This window comes from Phocoena sinus, chromosome 9 (genome assembly GCF_008692025.1).
Source record: "Phocoena sinus isolate mPhoSin1 chromosome 9, mPhoSin1.pri, whole genome shotgun sequence".
Lineage (NCBI taxonomy): Eukaryota > Metazoa > Chordata > Mammalia > Artiodactyla > Phocoenidae > Phocoena > Phocoena sinus.
In genome coordinates, this window is record NC_045771.1 from 91,293,956 (window position 1) to 91,316,507 (window position 22,552).

General features: G+C 45.3%; 1 protein-coding gene across 3 annotated transcripts in view; it reads right to left on the bottom strand.

The window, feature by feature from the left end:
- LAMB1 (laminin subunit beta 1) overlaps positions 1-21,449 on the bottom strand; it is a 111,035-nt gene extending 89,586 nt beyond the window's left edge. The window contains exons 1-8 of one of the 3 annotated variants that reach the window (XM_032643561.1): positions 21,139-21,192; positions 20,885-21,007; positions 19,667-19,842; positions 16,782-16,917; positions 13,628-13,701; positions 6,239-6,427; positions 6,085-6,148; positions 1,801-2,003 (exon numbers count right to left, since the gene is read on the bottom strand). In XM_032643561.1, the coding sequence (XP_032499452.1) occupies positions 1,801-2,003; positions 6,085-6,148; positions 6,239-6,427; positions 13,628-13,701; positions 16,782-16,917; positions 19,667-19,842; positions 20,885-20,921 (879 nt within the window). In that variant the 5' untranslated portion in view covers positions 20,922-21,007; positions 21,139-21,192. Of the gene's footprint in view, positions 1-1,800; positions 2,004-6,084; positions 6,149-6,238; positions 6,428-13,627; positions 13,702-16,781; positions 16,918-19,666; positions 19,843-20,884; positions 21,008-21,138 lie in introns of all 3 variants that reach the window. The other 2 variants (XM_032643560.1, XM_032643558.1) reach the window with 2 other exon arrangements.
- Positions 21,450-22,552: the final 1,103 nt, after the last annotated feature.

Here is a 22,552-nt window from a genome sequence, read left to right on the forward strand (position 1 = left end):
TTTTGATCCACCTCTTAGAGTAATGGAAATAAAAACAAATAAACAAATGGGACCTAATGAAACTTAAAAGCTTTATGCAAAGCAAAGGAAACTACAAACAAGATGAAAAGACAACCCTCAGAATGGGAGAAAACATTTGCAAATGAATCAATGGACAAAGGATTAATCTCCAAAATATAAAAACAGCTCATGCAGCTCAATATTAAAAAACAAGCCAATCAAAAAATGGGCAGAAGACCTAAATAGACAGTTCTCCAAAGCATACAGATGGCCAAGAAGCACATGAAAAACTGCTCAATATCACTAATCATTAGAGAAATGCAAATCAAAACTACAATGAGGTATCACCTCACACCAGTTAGAATGGGCATCATCAGAAAATCTACAAACAACAAATGCTGGAGAGGGTGTGGAGGAAAGGGAATCCTCTTGCACTGTTGGTGGGAATGTAAGTGGATACAGCCACTAGGGAGAACAGTATGGAGGTTCCTTAAAAAACTAAAAATAGAATTACCATATGACCCAGCAATCCCATGACTGGGCATATACCCAGAGAAAACCGTAATTCAAAAAGACACATGCACCCCAATGTTCACTGCAGCACTATTTACAATAGCCAGGTCATGGAAGCAACCTAAATGCCCATCGACAGACGAAAGGATAAAGAAGATGTGGTACATACATACAATGGAATATTACTCAGCCATAAAAAGGAACGAAATTGAGTCATTTGTAGAGACATGGATGGATCTAGAGACTGTCATACAGAGCGAAGTAAATCAGAAAGAGAAAAACAAATACCGTATATTAACGCATATGTGTGGAACCTAGAAAAATGGTACAGATGAACCGGTCTGCAGGGCAGAAATAGAGACACAGATGTAGAGAACAAATGTATGGACACCAAGGGGAGAAAGTGGCAGGGGGGTGAGCTGGTGGTGTGATGAATTGGGAGATTGGGATTGACATGTATACACTAATATGTATAAAATGGATAACTAATAAGAACCTGCTGTATAAAAAAATACAATAAAATTCAAAAAAAATAAAAATATTTATTTAATTAAAAAAAAAAAAGGAAGCGAGGCCCACAGTCCAGTGGAGGCCCTGGTGCAGTCAGGAGAGCAAGATTTCAACTCGCATCTGCCATGTACTTACATAGGGCCCTTTGGCAAATTACTTAAACTCTGGTCTCTTCTAACAAGAATCAACAATTCACTTAGAAACTGGTAAAATAACCTAACGTTACCCATTTGGCAAGTCACCCAACTCCCCTATTTTTAAAATTACATACTTTGAAAACACAGCATAAAAGTAGGAAAAGAATGTAACTAGAAGATCAAGAAACAAAGTCCATTTGACTCCTAAAGGGTGTCCGTGGCTCTAGGTTCAAATTTCCAGGTTCTCTGGGCTGAGGTCAATTTATGCCTTCTGGCATGCAGGCTGGAATGCTTGTGGTTTTTAATATTCCCTCAAGTAAAGGAAGATGTCACTGTCATGTAGAAAACTTTTTAATCCTTACTGACTAAAATATCTACTGTGGCAGCAGCCCACAGGGACAATTTCCAAAAATTCGGTGTCTATGAAATGAGTATTCTTTACATTCTCGTAGTCCAAGAAAATCAGCAAACAGAAAAGGAAAAAAAAAAAAAAAAATCAACCACTGGAATGGTACAAAGGACTAAATAGCGGTCTGGAAAAATAAGATCCCAAATTAAAAGGCTTAAGGTAATACTAGCTTTCATCTGCTTTTCAGAATCACCCGAACGAAGGAGGAAGCTGCCTGGAACATGTACTTACCATTCCTTCTCCTTCTGCGTGGAATCCATCCACCGGGGCACACTCGCTGGCGTGGCCATAGCAGAAGCAGTTTCCTCGAATCACCATATCGTAAACCGCGTAATAGTACTTTTCTCTGATTTCCATTCTGGAATCCAAAAGGTTATCTCCCAAAGTATGTAGTTTCACAAACTTGATTCTCAAGTTGGTGATTTTTAAGAGATCTACGAAGGTCACCAAGAATATGAAAAGTGTGATCAAAGAAGCAAGGCTTCCTTTGCAATTAGAGAACTTGTTTTTTTTCTCTTTATAGAAAGGCATGACAAATAAAAATGGCTTAAGCTTACCCCCCCTGCATGATCTAGATACACGTAATAATAAAGGTTAACATGTGACAGTCTCTCGAAGAAAGGTTATTCCCTTCTCATCAGTTTAACAAGAACATCTGTTCTGTGATGGATCTGTTGGCAGACTGATGTCTCAGGAAGAAGTGTGGAGGCGGAGAAATTTAAAAATGCGGTTGCATGATTGCCGGAAGCCACTGAACACACAGTAATCTAAACTATTGCAATACCATCTGGTTCCCACAGCAATTAGTCTCAAAATCAGAAAATTCCATTCAGGTGGGAAAGGGCTTATCAAAGCACTCCAATTATCATTATAAGACAATTAGAGACATGTGTTTATCTTTGGAGAGCAAAACGCTATCTGAACTTTCCCACCATTTAGGTGAAATCCAAGTTACTAAAATCGACTTAACATGACAGAATAACCACAATCCAGGGCCTGACTTTTCAACCAAGTCTGGAAGCACCGTTACAATCTACAACTATCTGGGTCTTAGTTTTACAGTTTACCAGTATAATTACCAATGTAATACAGTGGCGTGAAAATAAAGGAGCTTAGTACTGGGATGCTGAGGCAAATTATTCTTTCCTAAATAGAAGTTACTTCTAGACCAATGTCTCTTATTTGATCTTTTCTTCCTTTTTCTGGGTCTATAGGCCTATGCTTATTACAGAAGCGGGGCTGTCGATTACATTCTCTAATAACTTGATAAACCAAGAGTCATTCAATCTTCTCCATCAGTGTTTTCATTAATCACTAAGTGGGCTCTTGCTGAAGTGGACCCCAAAAGATTCATTAGCCCACCTGTCCTCCGCTTTTAGCTCTGTAGCCTAAAATTGCTCCTAAGCTTTACTTTCATTTCTGCTGATAGATTCTTAAAATTTACAACACGGGACAACGGCGCATTGGCCCAATGCATCAGATACTTTCAAAGCCCAGATACAATTTTAAATACTTATAATATATGCATAGCTTACAATGAAGACTATAGAAATAGCTGTGGGTTGAAAGAGAAAGCCCATGAGTCCATGCATTCAACTTAGGCTCTTTGTAAAATCAAAAACTAAACAGAGAAACTGTGGTACTACTTCACCAAACGGAACTTCTGAATGCCAACATTTCCTCCAGCACAATAAGAGCACAAGCGCCTATTGACAAGAGGCCAAACAACAAACGTGAAGAGCAGCTGGAGTATTTAGAAGCCCTTGAGTGATCTCTGTGGAAGCCCTCAGCAGAGCAAATAAGCTCCCTCGCTTTCTCCTGCCATATTTAACAACAGCTAAGCCTCGTATTTACTGCTGTTTTAAGAGGCACAATCACTTTTGAAGTGAGTTTCGGAGGCCTCAACAATAGAGACAAGTAAAGAGATATTGTTCCCTTGATTACAAAGTAAATCCAAAGCATGATCTGTTACAGTGGATGCTTCTTTAATATAGGAATAGGTTTTCTGATGCCATTTAACAGCCGAAGACAATAGAATTATAATGGCAGCACATTCTCCAAGTCCCACAAATTTCACCCTAAAGGAACAGACCGTGAGTCCTTTTACGGACCCAGGAGGTGTTGGTCATGGAGCCTGTGTGGACATTTCTCGCAACTGGATTTTGAGAGCGGGGAGGGCAGGCCTCCCAGAGCTCACTCAGAAGTGGCACAGGGCTGCATGTGCCATTAAATATTTGTTTGATATCACACTAAGTGAAGGAAGTCAGACAGAGAAAGACAAATGTCACATGATATCGCTTATATGTGGAATCTAATTTTAAAAAATGATACAGATGAACTTATTTACAAAACAGAAAGACTTACAGATAACCAAAACAAACTTATGCTCACCAAAGGGGAAACATGGCGGCGGGTGGGGGAGGGATAAATCAGGAGCTTGGGATGAACACACACACATTATTATATGCAAGACAGATAACCAGCAAGGACCTACTGGATAGCACGGGGAACTCTACTCAATATTCTGGGATAACCTATATGAGAAAACAGTCTGAAAAATAACAAATATATGTACATGTGTAACTGAATCACTTTGCTGTACACCTAAAACACAACATTGTAAATCAACTATACTCCAATAAAATTTTAAAAATAAAAACTTTAAAATAAATATTTGTTTGACAATAGAATGTACAGAATGTACATTCTATGAATTTAATAAATTACAGACCAGACACGGTCTGAGCCATATGTAAAATTAAGTGAGGAAACAGCACTTTTCTGGCAATATTCCCTGGACTCCTTCCATTCTACTCTCCCCTGCTGTGAGCCGGGAAGTGCCACGGGGCTTTGGTTCAAAGGAGGGCCATGCCCCACTGAGAAAAACCAGCAAGACCTCACCCCACCTCTGCTCAACTGACCGCACCTCAGTAGCTGGAGAGGGGGCCTTATCCTCACTCTGAGGTGCAGGACCCGGTCTACAGAAGGCCTGAGTGACAGCTGGTGGCAGTGACGACACCAACAGCGGCAGCAGCTTCACAGACCCAACATTTTCTATGCGTTGGGCACCTTAGTGAGTCATTTATATACATTACTCATTTTACGTCCACAACAACCAGAAGGTCAATACGACTCTCCATTTACAGAAGAAAAAGTAGAAGCTAAAAAAAAGTTGTAAGTAAATGACTTGCCCAAGGTCACAGAGCTCTAATATGCTGGAGCTGGGACTTAAACCCAGCTGTGCCGGATTCCAAAGCCCATTCTGCCTACCAAGAAGATCAAAATGTATTTCTGTAAAGACGTGAGCCTGGTTGCTGGATGCTGGAAAGCAGTCTGCTCTAAGAATCATAACACGTGCGTTCAGGATCTCTCATTAAATAGCCACGTCACTTTATGCGTGTGAGTCCAACTCTGAGCCTCAGTTGACTCATGTGCGAAATGCAACTGCAACCCTCATCTTAATGAGCACATTGAATGTGGCTGAGACCTCAAATTTTCCCCCAGGATTCTTTTTTCTCTTCTTCCTTTGACAATAAGAGCTCTAGCCAAGAGTTTGCGAGTGCACACAGCCACCAGCTAGAGCATCTCACATCTCCTGCGGTATAGCCAGGGGACTAATTTTGGCCAATGGGGCGTGAACGGATGTGATGTTAGGCTTCAGGTGGCTTGCTCTTTACCTGTCCGCTCCCACAGGTTGGGACAAGGACAGGGTGGGGTTGATCCAGGTCTAACCATGTGGATACAGACTACAAAAGACAGAGGGAACCTGGGAACCTGGGTGACCTAATGGCTACAGTTGCCAGATTTGGCAATAATAATACAAGATGCTCAGTAAATTTGAATTTCAGATAAACAATCACTGCAGCAGCAATATGTCCCAAATATCACATGGTTATACTAACCACAAATATTGCACGGAATAGGCTCGTACCAGTCACACATATCACATGGGATATAGTTATCCTAAAAAAATGATTTGTTATTTATCTGAAAATTCATACTGAACCGGGTGTCATCCTGTATTTTAACTGGTAAGCCTGCTTGCAGCAAGCGAACGGTACTTTATCTGTAAATCTCCCTCGGTGATTTCGTAAGAGAGAAGTCAACTTTTTTGAGACACTGCATTTTTGGGGACACCTTGTTACAATGGCCTAATCTGTACCTGTATATACATAATTATATATATGTATGCATAATATATGATATATATCATATATGCGATATATATATATATACACACATGTCATATATATATGATATTGAGCAATAAATAAGGTATTATGACCAGCATAATGGTTTGGGGTCTTATGACACAAACCTGCTACTCTTATCAAAACGTGTTCCCCTTCAGTGAGGACTGATAACTGCCAATTTCAAGAGCATTGCAAAGAAAGAAGGAAATGGAGAGGGTGCAATTAGCACTTGATGTTTAGATTCTGGGTAGCAGTGCTCTGGGTAAGCATTCTCCCATGATTGCTGTTCTTCATTAAAGCTTTTATTTGAAAACAAGCTTACTCTGTATCCTTGGACTGTAAGGATCTTCTATTCTGAAAGCAGGATCTAAAGCACGAAAAATCACCTAAAAATAGATATAAGAGTAATTGGTATTTTTGCAATGATCAAAAACCAGATTTGTAAGTAGAATGGAAAACAAAAAGAACAAACAAACCTCTCCTTCCGTTGAGGGTTCAATGTCAGAATATCGGGAATCACAAATTATATCATCGACTTTTTTCATGGGACCGGTGGAAATGCCGGGAAATGAGCTCTCACAATCATAGGCAAAGTATCTGTATACACCCCAGGTTTTTCCAAAGTCGGACGATCGTTCTATCAGCATAGCGGCTGGACGGAATGTCTAAAGGCAGGGTGGAAGAGACTCATTGGACGCTTTTATTGGTAATCTGTATTTTAAAATCTCAGAGGAAAATATCATTCAATTGTGTGCCACAAACCCTGACTGCGCGTGGTTGGTATTTCAGACTGTGGCTGGATTTCAAATATTTCAAGCTGTTCCATGGAGCCTCTTTTCACAGGAAAGTGTCTCGCCTCTAAATTTTGCACTTTCTCCCACCCTACCAGAGACTAGTAAGCTGTTCCTCTTTATTTATTTATAAGCTGTTCCTCTTTAGAAGCTGATTATAAATAGGCCTTAATAGCATACAAGTTTTGGTTTATTTAGCCACCATGCCCATGACATGACTGCTACAGCTTGAGTGTTCCTTCTTTCATTAATTCGTTTAATCATTCAGTAGATGTGTAATGACAGCTACTCAGTACCAGACAGGGGTCTAAATGCTGTAACTAATGCTGTCCAATGAGGTACAGGAATGGGCAGAAATTATTTACAAAACAATTCGTCAAACACTATAATAGAGTCACATGTGGTGTGCTTTGGGAAAACAAGAGGAAGGAATTACTAACTCAAGAAGCTAGAGAATCCTGCAATTCCAGCTACACACCCCACAGAACTGAAAACAGGGACTCAGATGGAGACTTGTACATGAACCGTCAGAGCAGCTCACTCACAATCGCCAACAAGCGGAAACCACTCAAGTGTCCATCAGTGGATAAACAGACACACAAAAGGTGATATATACATGCAATGGACTATCATTCGGCAATAAAAAAGAATGAAATTCCGATATTTCCTACAACATGGATGAACCTCGGAAACATTACTGAGTACACTTAGAGCGCACACGCGTGCGCACACACACACACACACACACACACACACACACACACACACCCCTAGGGAATGCTTCAGAGAGAAGATGGCATCAAACTTATCTTAAAACAGTAACTGGTTGTTTTCCGGACAGCGGGTAGAGGTGGTTACAGGTGGCAGGAGGGGTTGCTTGGGAAGGAATTTGTTGCCATGCTAAGGGGTTTACTTTATCTTTATGCAATGAAGGGGAATATTGAAACATTTAAGTCAACAATGAAATGCTTAGATTGCACTTCAGAAAAGCAACTCCGGCAGTTACTGGACATGGACAAAACAAGAGACCAGGGAACCAAGTGAACAGAAAAAAGATGAAGGTCTTAACTCAAGCATTACCGTGTGGACTGTGATAAAGGGATGGGATTGCCTGCTCTGAAAATTTACTGGAAGTAAAATACGCCGAATTGCACTTGGTGATCAGTTTGATTCCAGTGGAAAGGGAGGGAGAAGAAAGAAACAGGAACCCCTGAGCTTAGGCAGGTGGGCGTGTGTGCTACTACTAACAGATACAGAAGAGAAGCAAAGGCATGTAGTTTGGGTCGAGTTACATGCAAGGTCTCAGAATCGAGACGCCCACTGGACAACTGGAAACAGTGGTCTTGGACTCAGCTATGAGAATGGAACTTGAAACATGGATTTGGGAGGCACTATATACATACAGTATTTGAAACCTCCAAATATTTAATTTCCCCTCAAAAAGAAAAGGACAAGATAAAAGAGAGCCAGGTCAGTGCTCCAACATCAACAAAGCGCTAGTAGAAGACAACAGAAGGGTGCTGGGAACTTTAATCACATTATTTCATTTAACCTTCCATTACGGGCTGAACTGTGTCCTTCCCAAATTCTGATGTTCAAGACCTAATCCCTAGTACCTCAGACTATAACTGTATTTGGAGATAGGGTCTTTAAAGGGGTAATTAAAGTAAAGTGAGGCCACTGGAGTGGACCCTAATCACATATGACTGGTGTCCTTCTGAGAAGAAGACATCAGGACACAGACAGGTCCAGGCAGAAGACCAGGTGAAGACACAAGGAGAAGACAGTCATCTAAAAGTCAAGGGGAGAAAGAGGCCACAGAAGAAACCAACTCTGCCGACACCTTGATCTCAAACTTTGTCCCTTGAGAACCCTAGAAAATACATTTCTGTTGTTCAAGCCGCCCAGTCTGTGCTACTGTGTTATGGCAGCCCTGGCAAACTAATATACCTTAACAACACATCTGTCTGACAGATGAGGAAATCGAGGCTCAGGGACATTAGTTAACTCGCCAGGTATTGGCAGAGAGATTTCAGTCCTGACTGATTGAAGCCCTTTCAAATCCAGGCTGAATGAAGATCTTTTTTGCCTCACTGGCTAATGGTGTAATAGAAGCCTGAAAAATGGATGCCAGAGAGGAAGGAGGAAAAAGACAAGAATTCTGGAAACTGAGGCAGGATGGAGAAACAGGAGGCTGTGGTGAACAGGGGCAACGGGGAAAAAGAGATGAAGCAGAATGAGCACTAAAAATAGGCAAAAGCTTTAACAGTGATGAACAGGGTAAGTGCCTTTCGGGAAGTGGCAGTCAGATGACGATGGAGGAAGATCAAGAAAGTTAAGGCAACTCAGCAAACGGAAGCTCAACAGAGACACTCACTTCTGAATTCAAACCAGTGGTTGACTCACAGATACAGAGAACAAACTAGTGGTTACCAGTGGGGGGCGGGGGAGGGGCGATGGAGGGGCGGGGAAGTGGGAGGCACAAGCTACTTGATAGAAGACAGGCTCCAGGATGTTTTGTGTTGTACAACACAGGGAGTACAGCCAATATTTTCTAATAACTGTAAATGGAAAGTAACCTTTAAAAATACATAAAAATAGGGCTTCCCTGGTGGCGCAGTGGTTGAGAGTCCGCCTGCCGATGCAGGGGACACGGGTTTGTACCCCAGTCTGGGAAGATCCCACATGCCGTGGAGTGGCTGGGCCCGTGAGCCGTGGCCGCTGAGCCTGCGCGTCCGGAGCCTGTGCTCCGCGGCGGGAGAGGCCGCAGCAGTCAGAGGCCCGCGTACCTCAAAAATAAATAAATAAAAATTAAAAAAATTTTTAAAGAGAGTAAATGTTGGGGGCCAAGACGACCAATACAAGAACTTGAACAGGACCATAAAAAAAAATAAAACAAATGCTTGACAGAAATCTGGGTGACAACTAAGGGTGAAAACTAGTACCTGTCCAGCTCTCCTTGCACCATCCTTCATAATCCTGATGGTATTTCTCACGGATAAAAGGAGACAAGGGTAAGGGAAAGTCACATTTCGACAGATTCCTTGACTTATACATTTACTAGTTGCTCAGGTTTTTTTTTTAACCTATTCAGAAATATGAGAAAATGATACTTTATTAAACCCAAGAGAGTATTAGACTAAAAATTTTAAACAAAGGGGGGAGGGCTTCCCTGGTGGCGCAGTGGTTGAGAGTCCGCCTGCTGATGCAGGGGACATGGGTTCGTGCCCCGGTCTGGGAAGATCCCACATGCCGCGGAGCGGCTGGGCCCGTGAGCCATGGCCGCTGAGCCTGCGTGTCTGGAGCCTGTGTTCCGCAGCGGGAGAGGCCACAACAGTGAGAGGCCCACGTACTGCAAAAAAAAAAAAAAAGGGGGGGGGGAACCCAATAACTGTACCAAGGCAAACTCCCCAGGGGACCTGCGTCGTGGGTGGCAACACTCTGGAGAGAGACTAGCCTGATGTCTTTGTGGCACAAGACAGCAGAGAGGAAAAGCCTTATAGCCAGTCCTGGTTATACTTCCTTCTCTCTCCCTTCTGGGACCTTCTGAGTCCCAAAAGGCCATTGACGAGTTATCCAATTTTCTGTGAAGTTAGGAAACTGCTGGAAACTGGGACAACACATTTTACCTACAGAAGGGAAGCCTTTCCATGTTCATTGCTGAGTCACTGACCTTCTCAGGCCTCACACTGCTGCATAGCTGCCTCTGAATTTATACTGAACGAAAGAGCTGTGAGTTTGGAAACCTTTGGCTATGAACAAAAACAGACTGTGGATATGCTAACTGGGTTTTGCTACTCTAAGAAAATCTAATCCACTTAGTAAACAGCCATGTCCACGCAAACACGAGTTAGAACAAACACACTCTCATATGATCCAGCAATCCCACTCCTGGGCATACACCCAGACAAAACTATAATTCAAAGATACATGCACCCCTGTGTTCATAACAGCACAATTCACAAAAGCCAAGACATGGAAGCAACCTCAATGTCCATCAACAGAAGAACGGAAAAAGAAGATGTGGTATATATATACAATGGAATACTACTCAGCCATAAAAATGAATGAAATAACGCCATTTGCAGCAGCACAGAGGGACCTAGAGATTATCACACTAAGTCAGAAACAGAAAGACAAATACCATATACTATCACCTATTATGTGGAATCTAAAATACGACACAAATGAACTTATATCTATGAAACAGAAACAGACTCACAGACGTAGAAGACAGACTTGTAACTGTCAAGGGGGAGGGGGTTGGGATGGACTGGGAGTTTGGGATTAGTAGATGCAAACTATTATATACAGAACGGATAAACAACAAGGTCCTACTGTACAGCACAGGGAAGTATATTCAATATCCTGTGATAAACCATAATGGAAAATAATATATATATACATTCGTTTTCATAATGGAATCACTTTGCTATACAGCAGAACTTACCAGAACATTGTAAACCAACTATACTTCAATAAAATAAATTTTAAAAAAAAAGGAATAAACACACTCTTCATCCTCGACCCCTTCCTGTCCTCACCACTCAATGGTATCACCACCCTCCTAGTTCCCCAGCTTGGACATCTCAGTAATTTTTGATTCATCCCTGCCTTCTGCTGTTCTGCTTCTACTCCTTCTCCAATTCATGGCTGAGTCTTTGATTCTAAAGGGTCCGACTGACTCCCTTAGAAAACAAGGGCTCTCCTCTCGGCAATGACTCTCCAAGGCAACAGTAGCAGAGGGTAGCAGAGAGGGCAGCAAGGGGCAACGTGGGACTGGGAAAAGCTCTCCAAGTCACACTGCCAGGACTCCGGGTTGCAGCAGGAGGCTTCCTCCTACTTGAGAGCCACAGGCAGCCTTTGCGTTAACACCACCCCTGCCTAAGTCAGTTCCAGCTCCCCCTTACCACTGACCTTGAGAGCCCCCTGCCTCTGTGCCCTCTCGTCTCCATGCCCCAGGCCCTCCTCTGTATTTCCTCTTGGCTCCCTTCCTGAAACACAGGTCTCATTTCCTGTCGATGGCTCCCCATTTTCTATAAAGTTCACACCCCTCAGCAAGGATGTAACCTTACTTCCCGCTCCTCCCTTCACTAGCCCAAGTTCAAGGCACGTCTATATAGTGTTGAACAAACTCTGCCCGAACTGTCCCACCACTAGAGCTTTGCTCTCACACTGCCAAGAAGGGTTTTTCTTCTACCTGCTCTCCCTGAAGTCACGCTCACTCTTCCTGGCCCAGGTCAAGTGCAATCTCAGTCCCCTCCTCGTAAAGCTTTCTCCTTTATCCCGGGCAAAAATGAATCTCACTCTCCTCCCTGCCCACGTACTTTATCCGAACTTCTGCTACAGCAGTGAGCACATCCTACCTTGCATTTTAAGTTATTCGCAAGTACGTATTTCTCCCCTAGAAGACTGGAGCTTCCGGACAGCGCAGAGCAGGAACATGCTATCTTTAAAATCTAAGGCAGTTTCTTACAAACAGAAGATGACTGAATTCATTTATCCACTTATTTAGGCCATATTTGTAAAGCAATTACTACATGCCAAGCATCAGCATATATAAAAGCAATCAGGCTCCCACTACACGCCAGGGTGGTAAGATCATCCCTATGATGCAGGCGTTACTTTTCTTCCCATTTTACCAAAGAGGAAGGAGAAGCTCTGGCCACACACGCCAGTAAGGGACAGAAATGGGGAGTCACACCCAAATCTGTGCAATCCTGTAGATGTTGCTTTTCACACGCGAACTAGGGGCCCAAAGGATGAGTTGTGCCAACTTGTACCCATTCTTTAGGTCTCAGTTTAATCACCACCTCCTTTGTTTGACTTTCAGCACTTCTGCACAGAATTTCATCTTTGGCCCACTGTACTCACTTGAATGAGTATTCAACTACAGGATATGTGCCCACCCGACTTTTGGATATAAACGAACTACCCATAAAAGGTAGTTTTACCTTTTAAAAGGAGAAAATGAACAAAGTAAAAGATAGGACCATAAACATTCATAAAGACGATTCTGAGTATTTTTAGGTGTCCCATAAGGTGAAGGCAACATCCGAAGCTGAGTCTCACTTCTAACTGCCAGGTTGAGCATATGGCCAATGAAGGGACAAGGCGTGGTTTAGGAAAAGTCCTCCCTAATCCCTCGCGGGACCCGGTGCCACCGTGTAAACCTTCCTCCCGCCCACCCCAACCAGCAACAGCAGGTTCCCGTGGAGGAGCAAGGGGATGAAGAGCTCAGGCCTGGGGACCAGCAGCCCAGCATCCCAGCATCCCTCCTAGTCACGCTGTGACTTCCACGCCCACCCCTGGCCCTTGGCCGCCCAGGCTTAGGCAGAGGACACAAGCAAGACTTTCATGGCTACCCGCCCACACCGTAAACCTACCCCTGGCACCTTTTCCAAACCTGAGAAGGTGTAGATAAGGCCCCCAACTGAAAACGATTCAAAAGTGATTTTAATCTGAGAAGCAATAAGTAAATTATAGGTTTTGTGTGCACCAACATGTACTTTAAGCCATGTGAAGCCTGTCATTTCCAGGCAGCTGCTTAAGAAGAAACAAAGGGACTTTGTACACAGACATTCCCTAGTCCTGGAGTCATTTTACATCTCTCAAAGAAAAAGGATGGGAAAAATCCACGTTGAAGAAGGCAAGCACATTTCTTAAGGAACTCAAAAACCGTTCCCACATATTTTGCAAAACTTTGAAAACCAAAGATAATACACTTCCTTTTCAGTTACCGAAGTCAGCATTAAAACATCAACCCAAGGGAGCAGGGACTGACTCTCCAGATGTCTTATTATGATTTGGGAGCAGGTCAAAGCTGCCTGTCTCCATGGGGAAATAAACGGATATCTAATTAAAAGTTTACAGTCAAATCATCTTAGAACAGTGGCTCTTCTCTACTTACTGCCATGAAGAGAGAGTATCTGTTAAGCATAGTTCTTCATGCCCATGTTGAAAAGCTGTTCAATTATCCCAATTTATAGCAACAATAATGTTTAGGTTCCCACTGAGGCCAACCCGCAACAGCCATCCATTTTGAAAGGGGAATTTGTGAGAGTTAGACCTTACCTTGAAGGTCATGATGAGATGAGTGAAATGGAATTCTGCTTCCAAATCCAGTTGGATGGTTACATTTTCCACGCCTATAGGAGATTTTTTTGAAAAGACAAAAGGAAACAGCAAGGTAAACGGGAACATCTGTGAACAACTGAGACAATTCTCTTCAAGTGTCCTTAGGCTCCGCATAGGAGTTCTCTCTGTGGTCCATCTTAAGCTGAAGATAAGATAAATAATGATAAAACCCTGGCTTGATTCAGGTGATGGAGCACATCTCAGAATGATTCTTCAGTTGTTCATCAATCAGTCTGGAGTTCAACGTATTGAATGTGTTCCCTGGAACAAGACATCTGGCAGAATGTCAGAATGACAGCCTTTAGTTGCTGTCAAGAAAGACATCTTCTGCTTAGGAAAAAAATGAAAAGTCTTCCCAACCCACTAAGCCAAGGGTCTCTCTCAAAGGCAAAACAAGAGGGGGCACTTCCCGTGCACAGCAGGGGTTCAGCTTTGCTGTCTGAAGCCCAGGAACACAATCCTCTTCCAGTCCACACAAACATATTCCTTTTGTTCTGTGCAGCAGCAAAGAAAACAAATACGAGTCCACCACGTTTTCTGAGTTACACTCCAATTTAGAAAAACCTATCCCTGATGGAGAAGCCTTTGGGTGCATTTCCACAACTGAGAAACAATGCCAAAGAGACAAAGAATGGGTCAAATAAATAAACTGGCCCAGAACAAATACTAACATCTTCCCTTTCAGGGGAAAGCCTGAACAAACAAATGAGCCTCTGCACTATGCCCTGGGGGTCAATCCACTGGAATTCCAGGGACAGAAAGCACCTCCTCCCCAATCCCTTGGGCCCTCAAGCCTGCCTGTTTAGTGAAGGAGACCTTTCCACATTTCCTGTGCTGGAGAGAGCTTTTGGGGGTCCATCTTCTGAAGCAAAAGAAGTCTTAAATGCAGGAAGACAGGAATGTGTCGGGATGAATGATGTCACAGGCTGGTGTATTTTCGGGAAATCAGTAGGACTTTTGAAATAAACTCTCCCACTGGACAACTGCCAAGTCAATTGGGGATGGGGGTGGGGGGGAAGTGGTCACTGGAACGGATATGAGTTAGTTGGAATGTTAAAGAAAAACATAGCCGTGCTAACTAACCTTATCTAACTTATTAGAAAGAAACTGTACTACAAACCTACTCTCCACGACAAGGTTAGCTAAGCAACTATCTGTCTCTCCTTTCCCAGGCTTTTAAAAACCTGCACTATTTGTTTAAAATGAAGAGATAACGAAATAGCGTAAAGTACAAGCAAGACTAGGACCAGTTCTGTAACATAAGAACGTATCCGGCAATGTGGGCTTGAAAAGTGCATTCCATTTTAGATTCCTAACCTGATAAAGCACTGCAGGGTTTTTTTTTTGTTTTTTTTTTTTTAAATATGGGAAGAAAAATCCACAGAGAAAAGAAATGAGATCCTTCTTCTATGGTGTACTTGATTTCTGTCGGACCTAGGAGTAAAGCATCATGAGAGGTAAGTTAAAAGTAGCTGCACATTCCAAGACTGTTTCTGGGCCTGAGCACTGAAAATTTAACACGTCACGTCACGTAAAGCTCATCTTGGACAAAACATAAATAGATAAAATCACATTCCTAAACAAACTCTGCACTTGTGACCTGTCAGACAGCAGAGAGATGAGAGGGGACAGTAACATGCAGTCTGACTTTCTAAAACTAAGTTCCATCCATCTAATCTCATCTGTGTGATCTCCTGTGACAGAGTGACAGCGCCCTCAAACCCCTCTATTTGAAAATCCCTTCTTTCTGGCATTTGGCCTCTTTTGTCCCACAAACTCAAAGTTGTAGAGACTGATTAAGTCCTGATGTAACCAAGAAAAACCCTCCTCTAGAACAATAGCACGTGATGAACTATTTTACTGTCTATCGACTTGATACTGTTGTTGAGGCATCCTTCTTCTAATTGTCTTTCGGTCTCACTGGAAAAACGCGGACAGTCAGAAACGTCCCACATTTGTCATAAGCCCTATATGGTTTCAGAAGTCCCAGGCTTTCTCTGCCCAGGCTTAGATTCACTTCTTTGAGAGTCCTTTCTCATAAATGTTTTGTAAAAAAAGATCTAATGGTCGGGACTTCCCTGGTGGCGCAGTGGTTAAGAATCCGCCTGCAAATGCAGGGGACATGGGTTCGATTCCTGGCCTGGGAAGATCCCACATGCCACAGAGCAGCTAAGCCCGTGTGCCACAACTACTGAGCCTGCGCTCTAGAGCCCTCGAGCCGCAACTACTGAGCCCACATGCCGCAAGTACTGAGGCCCGCACACCTAGAGCCCGTGCTCCACAAAAAGAGAAGCCACCGCAATGAAGAGTAGCCCCCACTTGTTCCAACTAGAGAAAGGTCACGCGCAGCGACACAGACCCAACGCAGCCAAAAATAAATTAATTAAAAACAAAAGATCTAATGGTAACATTGTTAATGCCAAACATTAACTCTACCTTTAAGCCTCAAATTTCAGAATTCAAGTTTGAAACAAATGCAAAACTGATCTGGGCTTAGTTGTACCGCAACAGTAACATCATATTTGATGAATTTATTAAACCAAAACCCAAGAGGCAAAGAAAGGAAAAACGATGGGATTCACACACTCACTGGAAAAGCTGACTTGGGGTCATTATCCACGTTGAGTCTGAAAAACTACACCTAATGTATACTCAGAGTACTACGATTAAATGTTCTCTAGATGGAAAGAAGATGGTGGGCGTTGATTCTGCCCTTTCCTTTGGGGTTGATGAAAATCAAAAATGCTGTTTTGTGGAGGAATAAGGGCCTGAGATGATGCAGGGCCTTCCCACGCCCTCCCCAGACTGCCCCCGGCCCATGCCCACGCTCCCCAAGGCCCCCTCAGTATGAAGACCATGAAATACTCCTTTGGTCTCGCATGAAAGACTTCTTTCTTATAGGAAGTGCATACTTCAGGAAGAAGGATCGGATTTTACCAAGAGAAGTTAGTGCTTCAGGCAGTAAATCTGTCAAAGGCCATAATTCCAGGATAGAGAAACCAATCGTAATTACAAACACCCAGTAGTCCGTAAACCCCTTCCAGGTGACCAGTCACACTCCTTGGAACTTATCCCCATACCAACCACGTACCATTTTCGGATTGCCACCAGATCTTAAGACGGTTTGGAGCAAATGTCGTGACCACGTTTTCAATGAGATGACTGTCAGGGTTCAGGGTTTCATGATAAGGATCTTGTGAATTGCATATGAAGCATTTTTTGTCCTCCTGAAAGCAAAGTCAGTTCTATGAGTCTAGGAAGCAATCGCGTGCGCGCGCGCACACACGCACACACACACCAAAATCAAGCCCACAAGACAAAAACCCAACCTACTTGCTTCAAGAAAAATGCATGTGCCAAAATTACTTAAATGACCTGTCATACGTCTTTCACTTTTTAACTTAACTGAGTGTGAAATACTCCTGAAATTTTCCTCTTCTCTTGCAACTTCAAGGTTAAAAGTAGAAGGAGGCATTGTTTCCACAAGCTATTAATTTAATCAAAATGAAAGTTCTAGGCTTAAGTCTTAATCTCAGTCAATAGCTGGAGAAGTTTACTCTTGAAGCAAACTGCAGAGGAGCTTTTAGAGAATTTTTGCTGACATAAAGGAAACTGAAAATAAAAAGAGAACAGTTCAAGTGGCCTGATTTTCAAAAACCTATATAAAGCAGAAACCAGTTATTAGGCAGACGAATTTAAGCAGCTTTGGGAACTACAGATAAAGATTTCTTAGCTTCTCCTCTGCCCCAGCAGTGAATTCGCAGTGGCAGCGAGCAGGCTAGCCTACAAACTGCTCAGAATATCCAGGAAGAGGACACCAGACTCTCATGTTGGGAGCACTGAAAACTGGGACCAATTCAAAGAACGCCAAATTGGACCCGAACTAAAAATATACTTTACGTTTTAGAGTAGCTTTGAACTTCTCTCTTCTTACCTTCCTTTTCCCTAAAATGGGGGTCACAGCCAAAACAGCCCTCATTGCACTGCATCACTGTGAATTATAAACAGCATCACTTAAAGTTCCCTTTTCCACATAACGCTTTGCTCTCTAAGATTTTCTGAAATGCATATTACTCTTAGGTCTGAAAGTGACACCGAGATGGAAATCTATAGAGACCCACACACATCTTACAAACAACATTTAAGCAAGGGTGGTATTCTTATAAGGACAGTATCAACTGACTGCACTTTTTATGTTTGTATTTATTTAGCTATTACTTATCACCCTCCTCCCAAAAGGATTTAGAGACTGGCAAGATGTACCAACTAGAAGTCAGGAATACAATGGGACCCTGGACAGAATACTTAAACTTCCTGCCGCAATTTTTCACCTTTTCAACGTCTGAGAGAAGTACACACCCAGTGCCTTTCTTTAGGCTCTAATATCTGTGAAGAGTCCTCCACAATTTCATGGCTAATGACATAAACCAGAGAGTCTGGCTCTACTTGCTCTTAAGGCAAATAATCCAATTCTCCTTCTGGTCAAAGCTGGTTTCAGGATCTGGTGATTCATTTATAGGATGTCCTGGCCTCGGAGGTAAATGTTAGCCTAATATTTTAGGTAAAATTTACATGCTAATATTAGAAAAGGTAACATCAACTGCCTTCAGTAACTTGTAGCCAAGGAAACTAATACTGGAGAACAATTACCAGAACTTAAAAAAAGTTTAATTACAGCCTCCCTTCTAATCAGGAGGAAGCAGTCTAGACATCTCCGTATAAACCTGGAAGCAAGTAAGTGGAATCCACTTTACCACATTCCTTTGGTTTAATTTATCAGGTCTCCAGAATGGGCTCTCCTCCTGCTTTGTAAACGTGACTCCATTTGAAGGCATCTGCCGGCAAACCACACGGTATCCTGTCCCACTCCTGAAGGGCAGATCTGCAGGTGGGTGCAGTGACCAAGTTTCGAACAAGTGGCTTGGCACTTGCCCTGCGCAGGAGATTAACCCTTATGCTGGCTTTAGAGGCCAGAGATACCTGCCTCCCTTCTCGAAATCAAGGAAAGGGATTTTGATTCTGGGTGGTTTATGCTTTGTGCCTTTTTTTGTTGTTGTTGTTGTTTTTTATGGCGGTACACCGGCCTCTCACTGTTGTGGCCTCTCCCATCGCGGAGTGCAGGCTCAGCGGCCATGGCTCACGGCCCCAGCCAGTCCGCGGCATGTGGGATCTTCCCGGACCGGGGCGCGAACCCGTGTCCCCCCGCATCGGCAGGCGGACTCTCAACCACTGCGCCACCAGGGAAGCCCTGTGCCTTCTTTTAAAATTAGTTTTATTAAAAACGTGACCTTTGAAAGCTAGGATCTGGGTCTACTTTTAGAAACCGATAACACTCGGAAATTTCATTTTGGTCCTCCTCTATCAGGTACCATGGCAACCAGGGCATTCTGAAAAAGCAAGCATCTGATTTTCCTATCTAATGGAAGTAGATGGGAACAGCACCAAATGAGGAGACAAAAACATTGGAGTGTTTTTCTCCATGACGGAGTGACCTTGCAAGGTGTCTGTCAGTGCTGGAATACTCTTTATCCAAGTGAAAGATTTGGGAAAAGCCCAAGATCACCACTCAGTATATAAAAAAGAAGAGGTTAAACCACCTTTTATACACATTTCCAAAGAGAAAAGGATTAAAAAACAAACCAAACCAACCAACAAAAAAAAAGACATGGGTCTTTTAGACGCCCGGGTCTTTTAGAGGTCAGGGCTTGGGGGCAGGGGCCACCAGATCTGTCTGCAGCCCTGCCTTTCCACACTGACTGTGGCCTCGGCAGGAAATGTTTGGCGGATGCAACTGTGCAAACTGTGAGCCACCACAGTGCAAAAGGGTGAGAGCTACCAGCCTAATCCCGGGACTCCCTGGCTGCGGCGCTTCCTATCTGGATCGCTGGCAGGATGCGGAGTCCCCTGGGCCTTCCCCTTCGGTCTGGACTGGAGGAGGCTCGCACGCGCAGAGCCTGGAGCCATCTCTCTCCTCACCTGGAGGTGGCTGACGATACAGTAAGGCTCGGGTTTGTACAGCCCACAGGTCGAGGTCACGGAGAGCTTCTGGGCTCGGCCGATGAGAAGGTCGCCGGTGGCCGGGTAGCAGCTGCCCTCCGCGCAGCCGTAGCTGAACTCGGGTTCTTGAGCACTCACTTGGGCTCCGCACAGGGCTGTGGAAGGGTCAGGCGACAGGGTAGGGCACAAGCAGGGAGCGGGCCCCAGCAAAGGGAATAAGCAGGGGCGGGGAGAGAGTAGATTCAGAAAAAAAGCAGGATACACAGAAAAGAGACACAATGGGGAGATGATCGAGGCCGGGAAGGCAGGACGTGGAGAGGATTCAGAAACAGAGACGTCAAGTTTGTCCAGCAGCCGAGAGCATCACTCCCAGGAAACCCACCTACACTCGCGCCCACCCTAATCTGCCCGGAAAGCAGCTCCGGGCACTTCGACACGCCTGGACCTGGGCGCAGGCAGGCAGGTGGCCAAACGCCGCACACCCGTACTCGCGCACGTGTGTGTCTGTGAACCCGCGTGCACGCGGCAGCCTGGATATCCTCGGCGTGACAGCGCGTGTGTGTGCGCGGAAATCTGAGCGTGCGGGCGCGTGAGTGTGTGTGCATGCACGCTCGGAGGACGCGGGTGCTTCGCCGGGCGACGGGGTTGGTGGTGCCCGCGGGGGACGCCACTCTCCCGAGCGAGGGGCCGGTGGACAGTCCCTGCGGCTTTGGATTGGCTTCAACAATTCGTCATTCCGGGGACGCTACCGGTCCAGCTGTTTCTGGCGCCATCCGGGGGCAAACAGCGATGCTTAATTAAAGCCACATGGCCCCAATCTGTTCCCAGAACGAAGCCTGCGCTCAGCTCGGGGCACTCTCCCGGAAAACGGGCTTATGGCGAGCCCTCCACCCCATGAAGCCTGACCCCAGCGACGGAGACACCCACCGAGAAAGGGCCGGAGATGCCAAGCCCAGAGAGGCAGCCGCGGGAGCACCCGGAGCTCTGGCACAGCCCCCCCGCGATGCAGTCGCCTGCGATCCTCGCACGCCGTCCCCGGCTACCACCCAGGGCGCGGGCGCTTAATCCCAGCGCAGAATTTCCACCAGGCCCCTCTCTCGATCCCCCAGGCTCCCCCGAAGCTGGGACCAACAGCTTGGTTTATTCTTTCCCCGCGTCCAAGCCCACGCCCTTCCCCCACCGTTTCCTCGGAATTACCTAAGAAACTGAATGCGAACATCTGGAGCCGCCCCATGGCCAGTCCCTGCAGCCGAGGGGACACAGCAGAGGAGGGGAGGACACGGCCGCCGAGCCGCCGGCTCTTTTCCGCCGTCTTCCTTTCTGGAGAGGGGGAGAGAAAAAAAAAAGGCAAATATTCAGGGAGAAGAGAGGGGCCCTCGCATTTCCTGCCGCTCCCACGGAAGCGGAGGGATGGGGAGGGAAAAATCGCGCCGCCACTTTGTTCTCCTCACCCGGCGGGGCGAGCGCTCTCCCGGCTCCTGGCAGCCCCGGAGCCCAAAGAAGGGAATTAGAAAGTTTCGCCCTGGGAGGAACCGAGGGTGGCGCCTCTGCTCATGCGCACACGGGGAGCCGAGGCGGAGGGGGCGGGCGGCCCCGACTTGGCGGGGAGGGGGTGAGGGCCAGGTCCAACCCTCCCCCGGCGCCTCTTTTGTTTTAAGGCCTCATCTGTGCACGCGGCGGGGCTGTGGCACTAAACGTTCCCTGCGCAGAGCTGCGGGGCGGCCGCAGGGTGCGCGTCCCAAGCGGTGCGCAGGGCAGGGGCGGGAGGTGCTCGGATCGCAGGCGAGGAGGCGGGTTGGGACCTACGGGCGCACTGGCTCGTGCATTTACATTTGTAAGGAGTGAGTCATGAAGAGGTGCCCAAGGCTATAAACTCTGGCACCCAGCGCTCCGGGAGGGCTGGTTAAACCCTTTAGAAAGAGGGTCGACCTGGCAGGTTTGCTCCTGAGAAAGCAGGGAAGCCCCCATGTATTGCTGAGCCCGGGCTGGGCGCCAGCTCTGATGTCTTCATTCGAACGAAGGAAAGTGCTCTTCGCTCCGCTGCCTTTGCGCACCAGCTCAGGACCTGCCTGGAGTCCCTGCTACCCAGGTGGCCACAGCATTCAATTACCCATCTAATTCTCTCTCTTTTTTTTTCAATCTACTTTTTACCTAAATCCAGACGTATGGCTCGAATTCAGGTAACTTCTCGAACGCCGCTCTTGGTAGTGACGCTTTTTTCCCATCTTACCGTGAAAGGGTCGACTCAGCCACGAAGCTGGAAGTCTCTCATGAGACACACTTGTCCACAACCTCCACAAAGCACAACATCGCAAATTCTAGACAGGAATGCCATGGTGTACAAATGGTGAGACGTGCGAGCAAGCCTCTAACGTCGGGTCTCCAGCAGCACTGCGTGTGACCTGTCTGGTTTTAAATAAGGGGTAAATACACGCTTACCCTTCTAGGGGTTGGAGAGGGAAGAGAGGCTGGTGGTGTGATTCTGCCACCCCTTCTGTGAATTAACCCAATTCTGCTGCCTTAGCAATGGCTGGAATCAGAGCTTGAGCTTTCTTTAGTCCTCTGGGCAGAAGTGCTCCCTGGAATGAGGGGAGTAGAGTTAGCTGTTAGTCCAGTCAGGAGATTTGGTTTCCCAATTAATCACGCCAGGGAGAAGCGTTTAAGTGGCCAGTTGGTCAGCTTTTAACTTAGTTGCAATGAAATAGGGGCCCAGGGAAGTTTAATCATTAGACCATCGAGTAAGCTGCTTTGTGAGTTTATCTACATCCTTTCCACGGAGGGAGGCCTTAGGTCTCGTCTCGGTGATACATTAATTATTCACCAAATCAAGACTTGCCCTGCTGCAGCCTCTGGAGATTTTTGCCT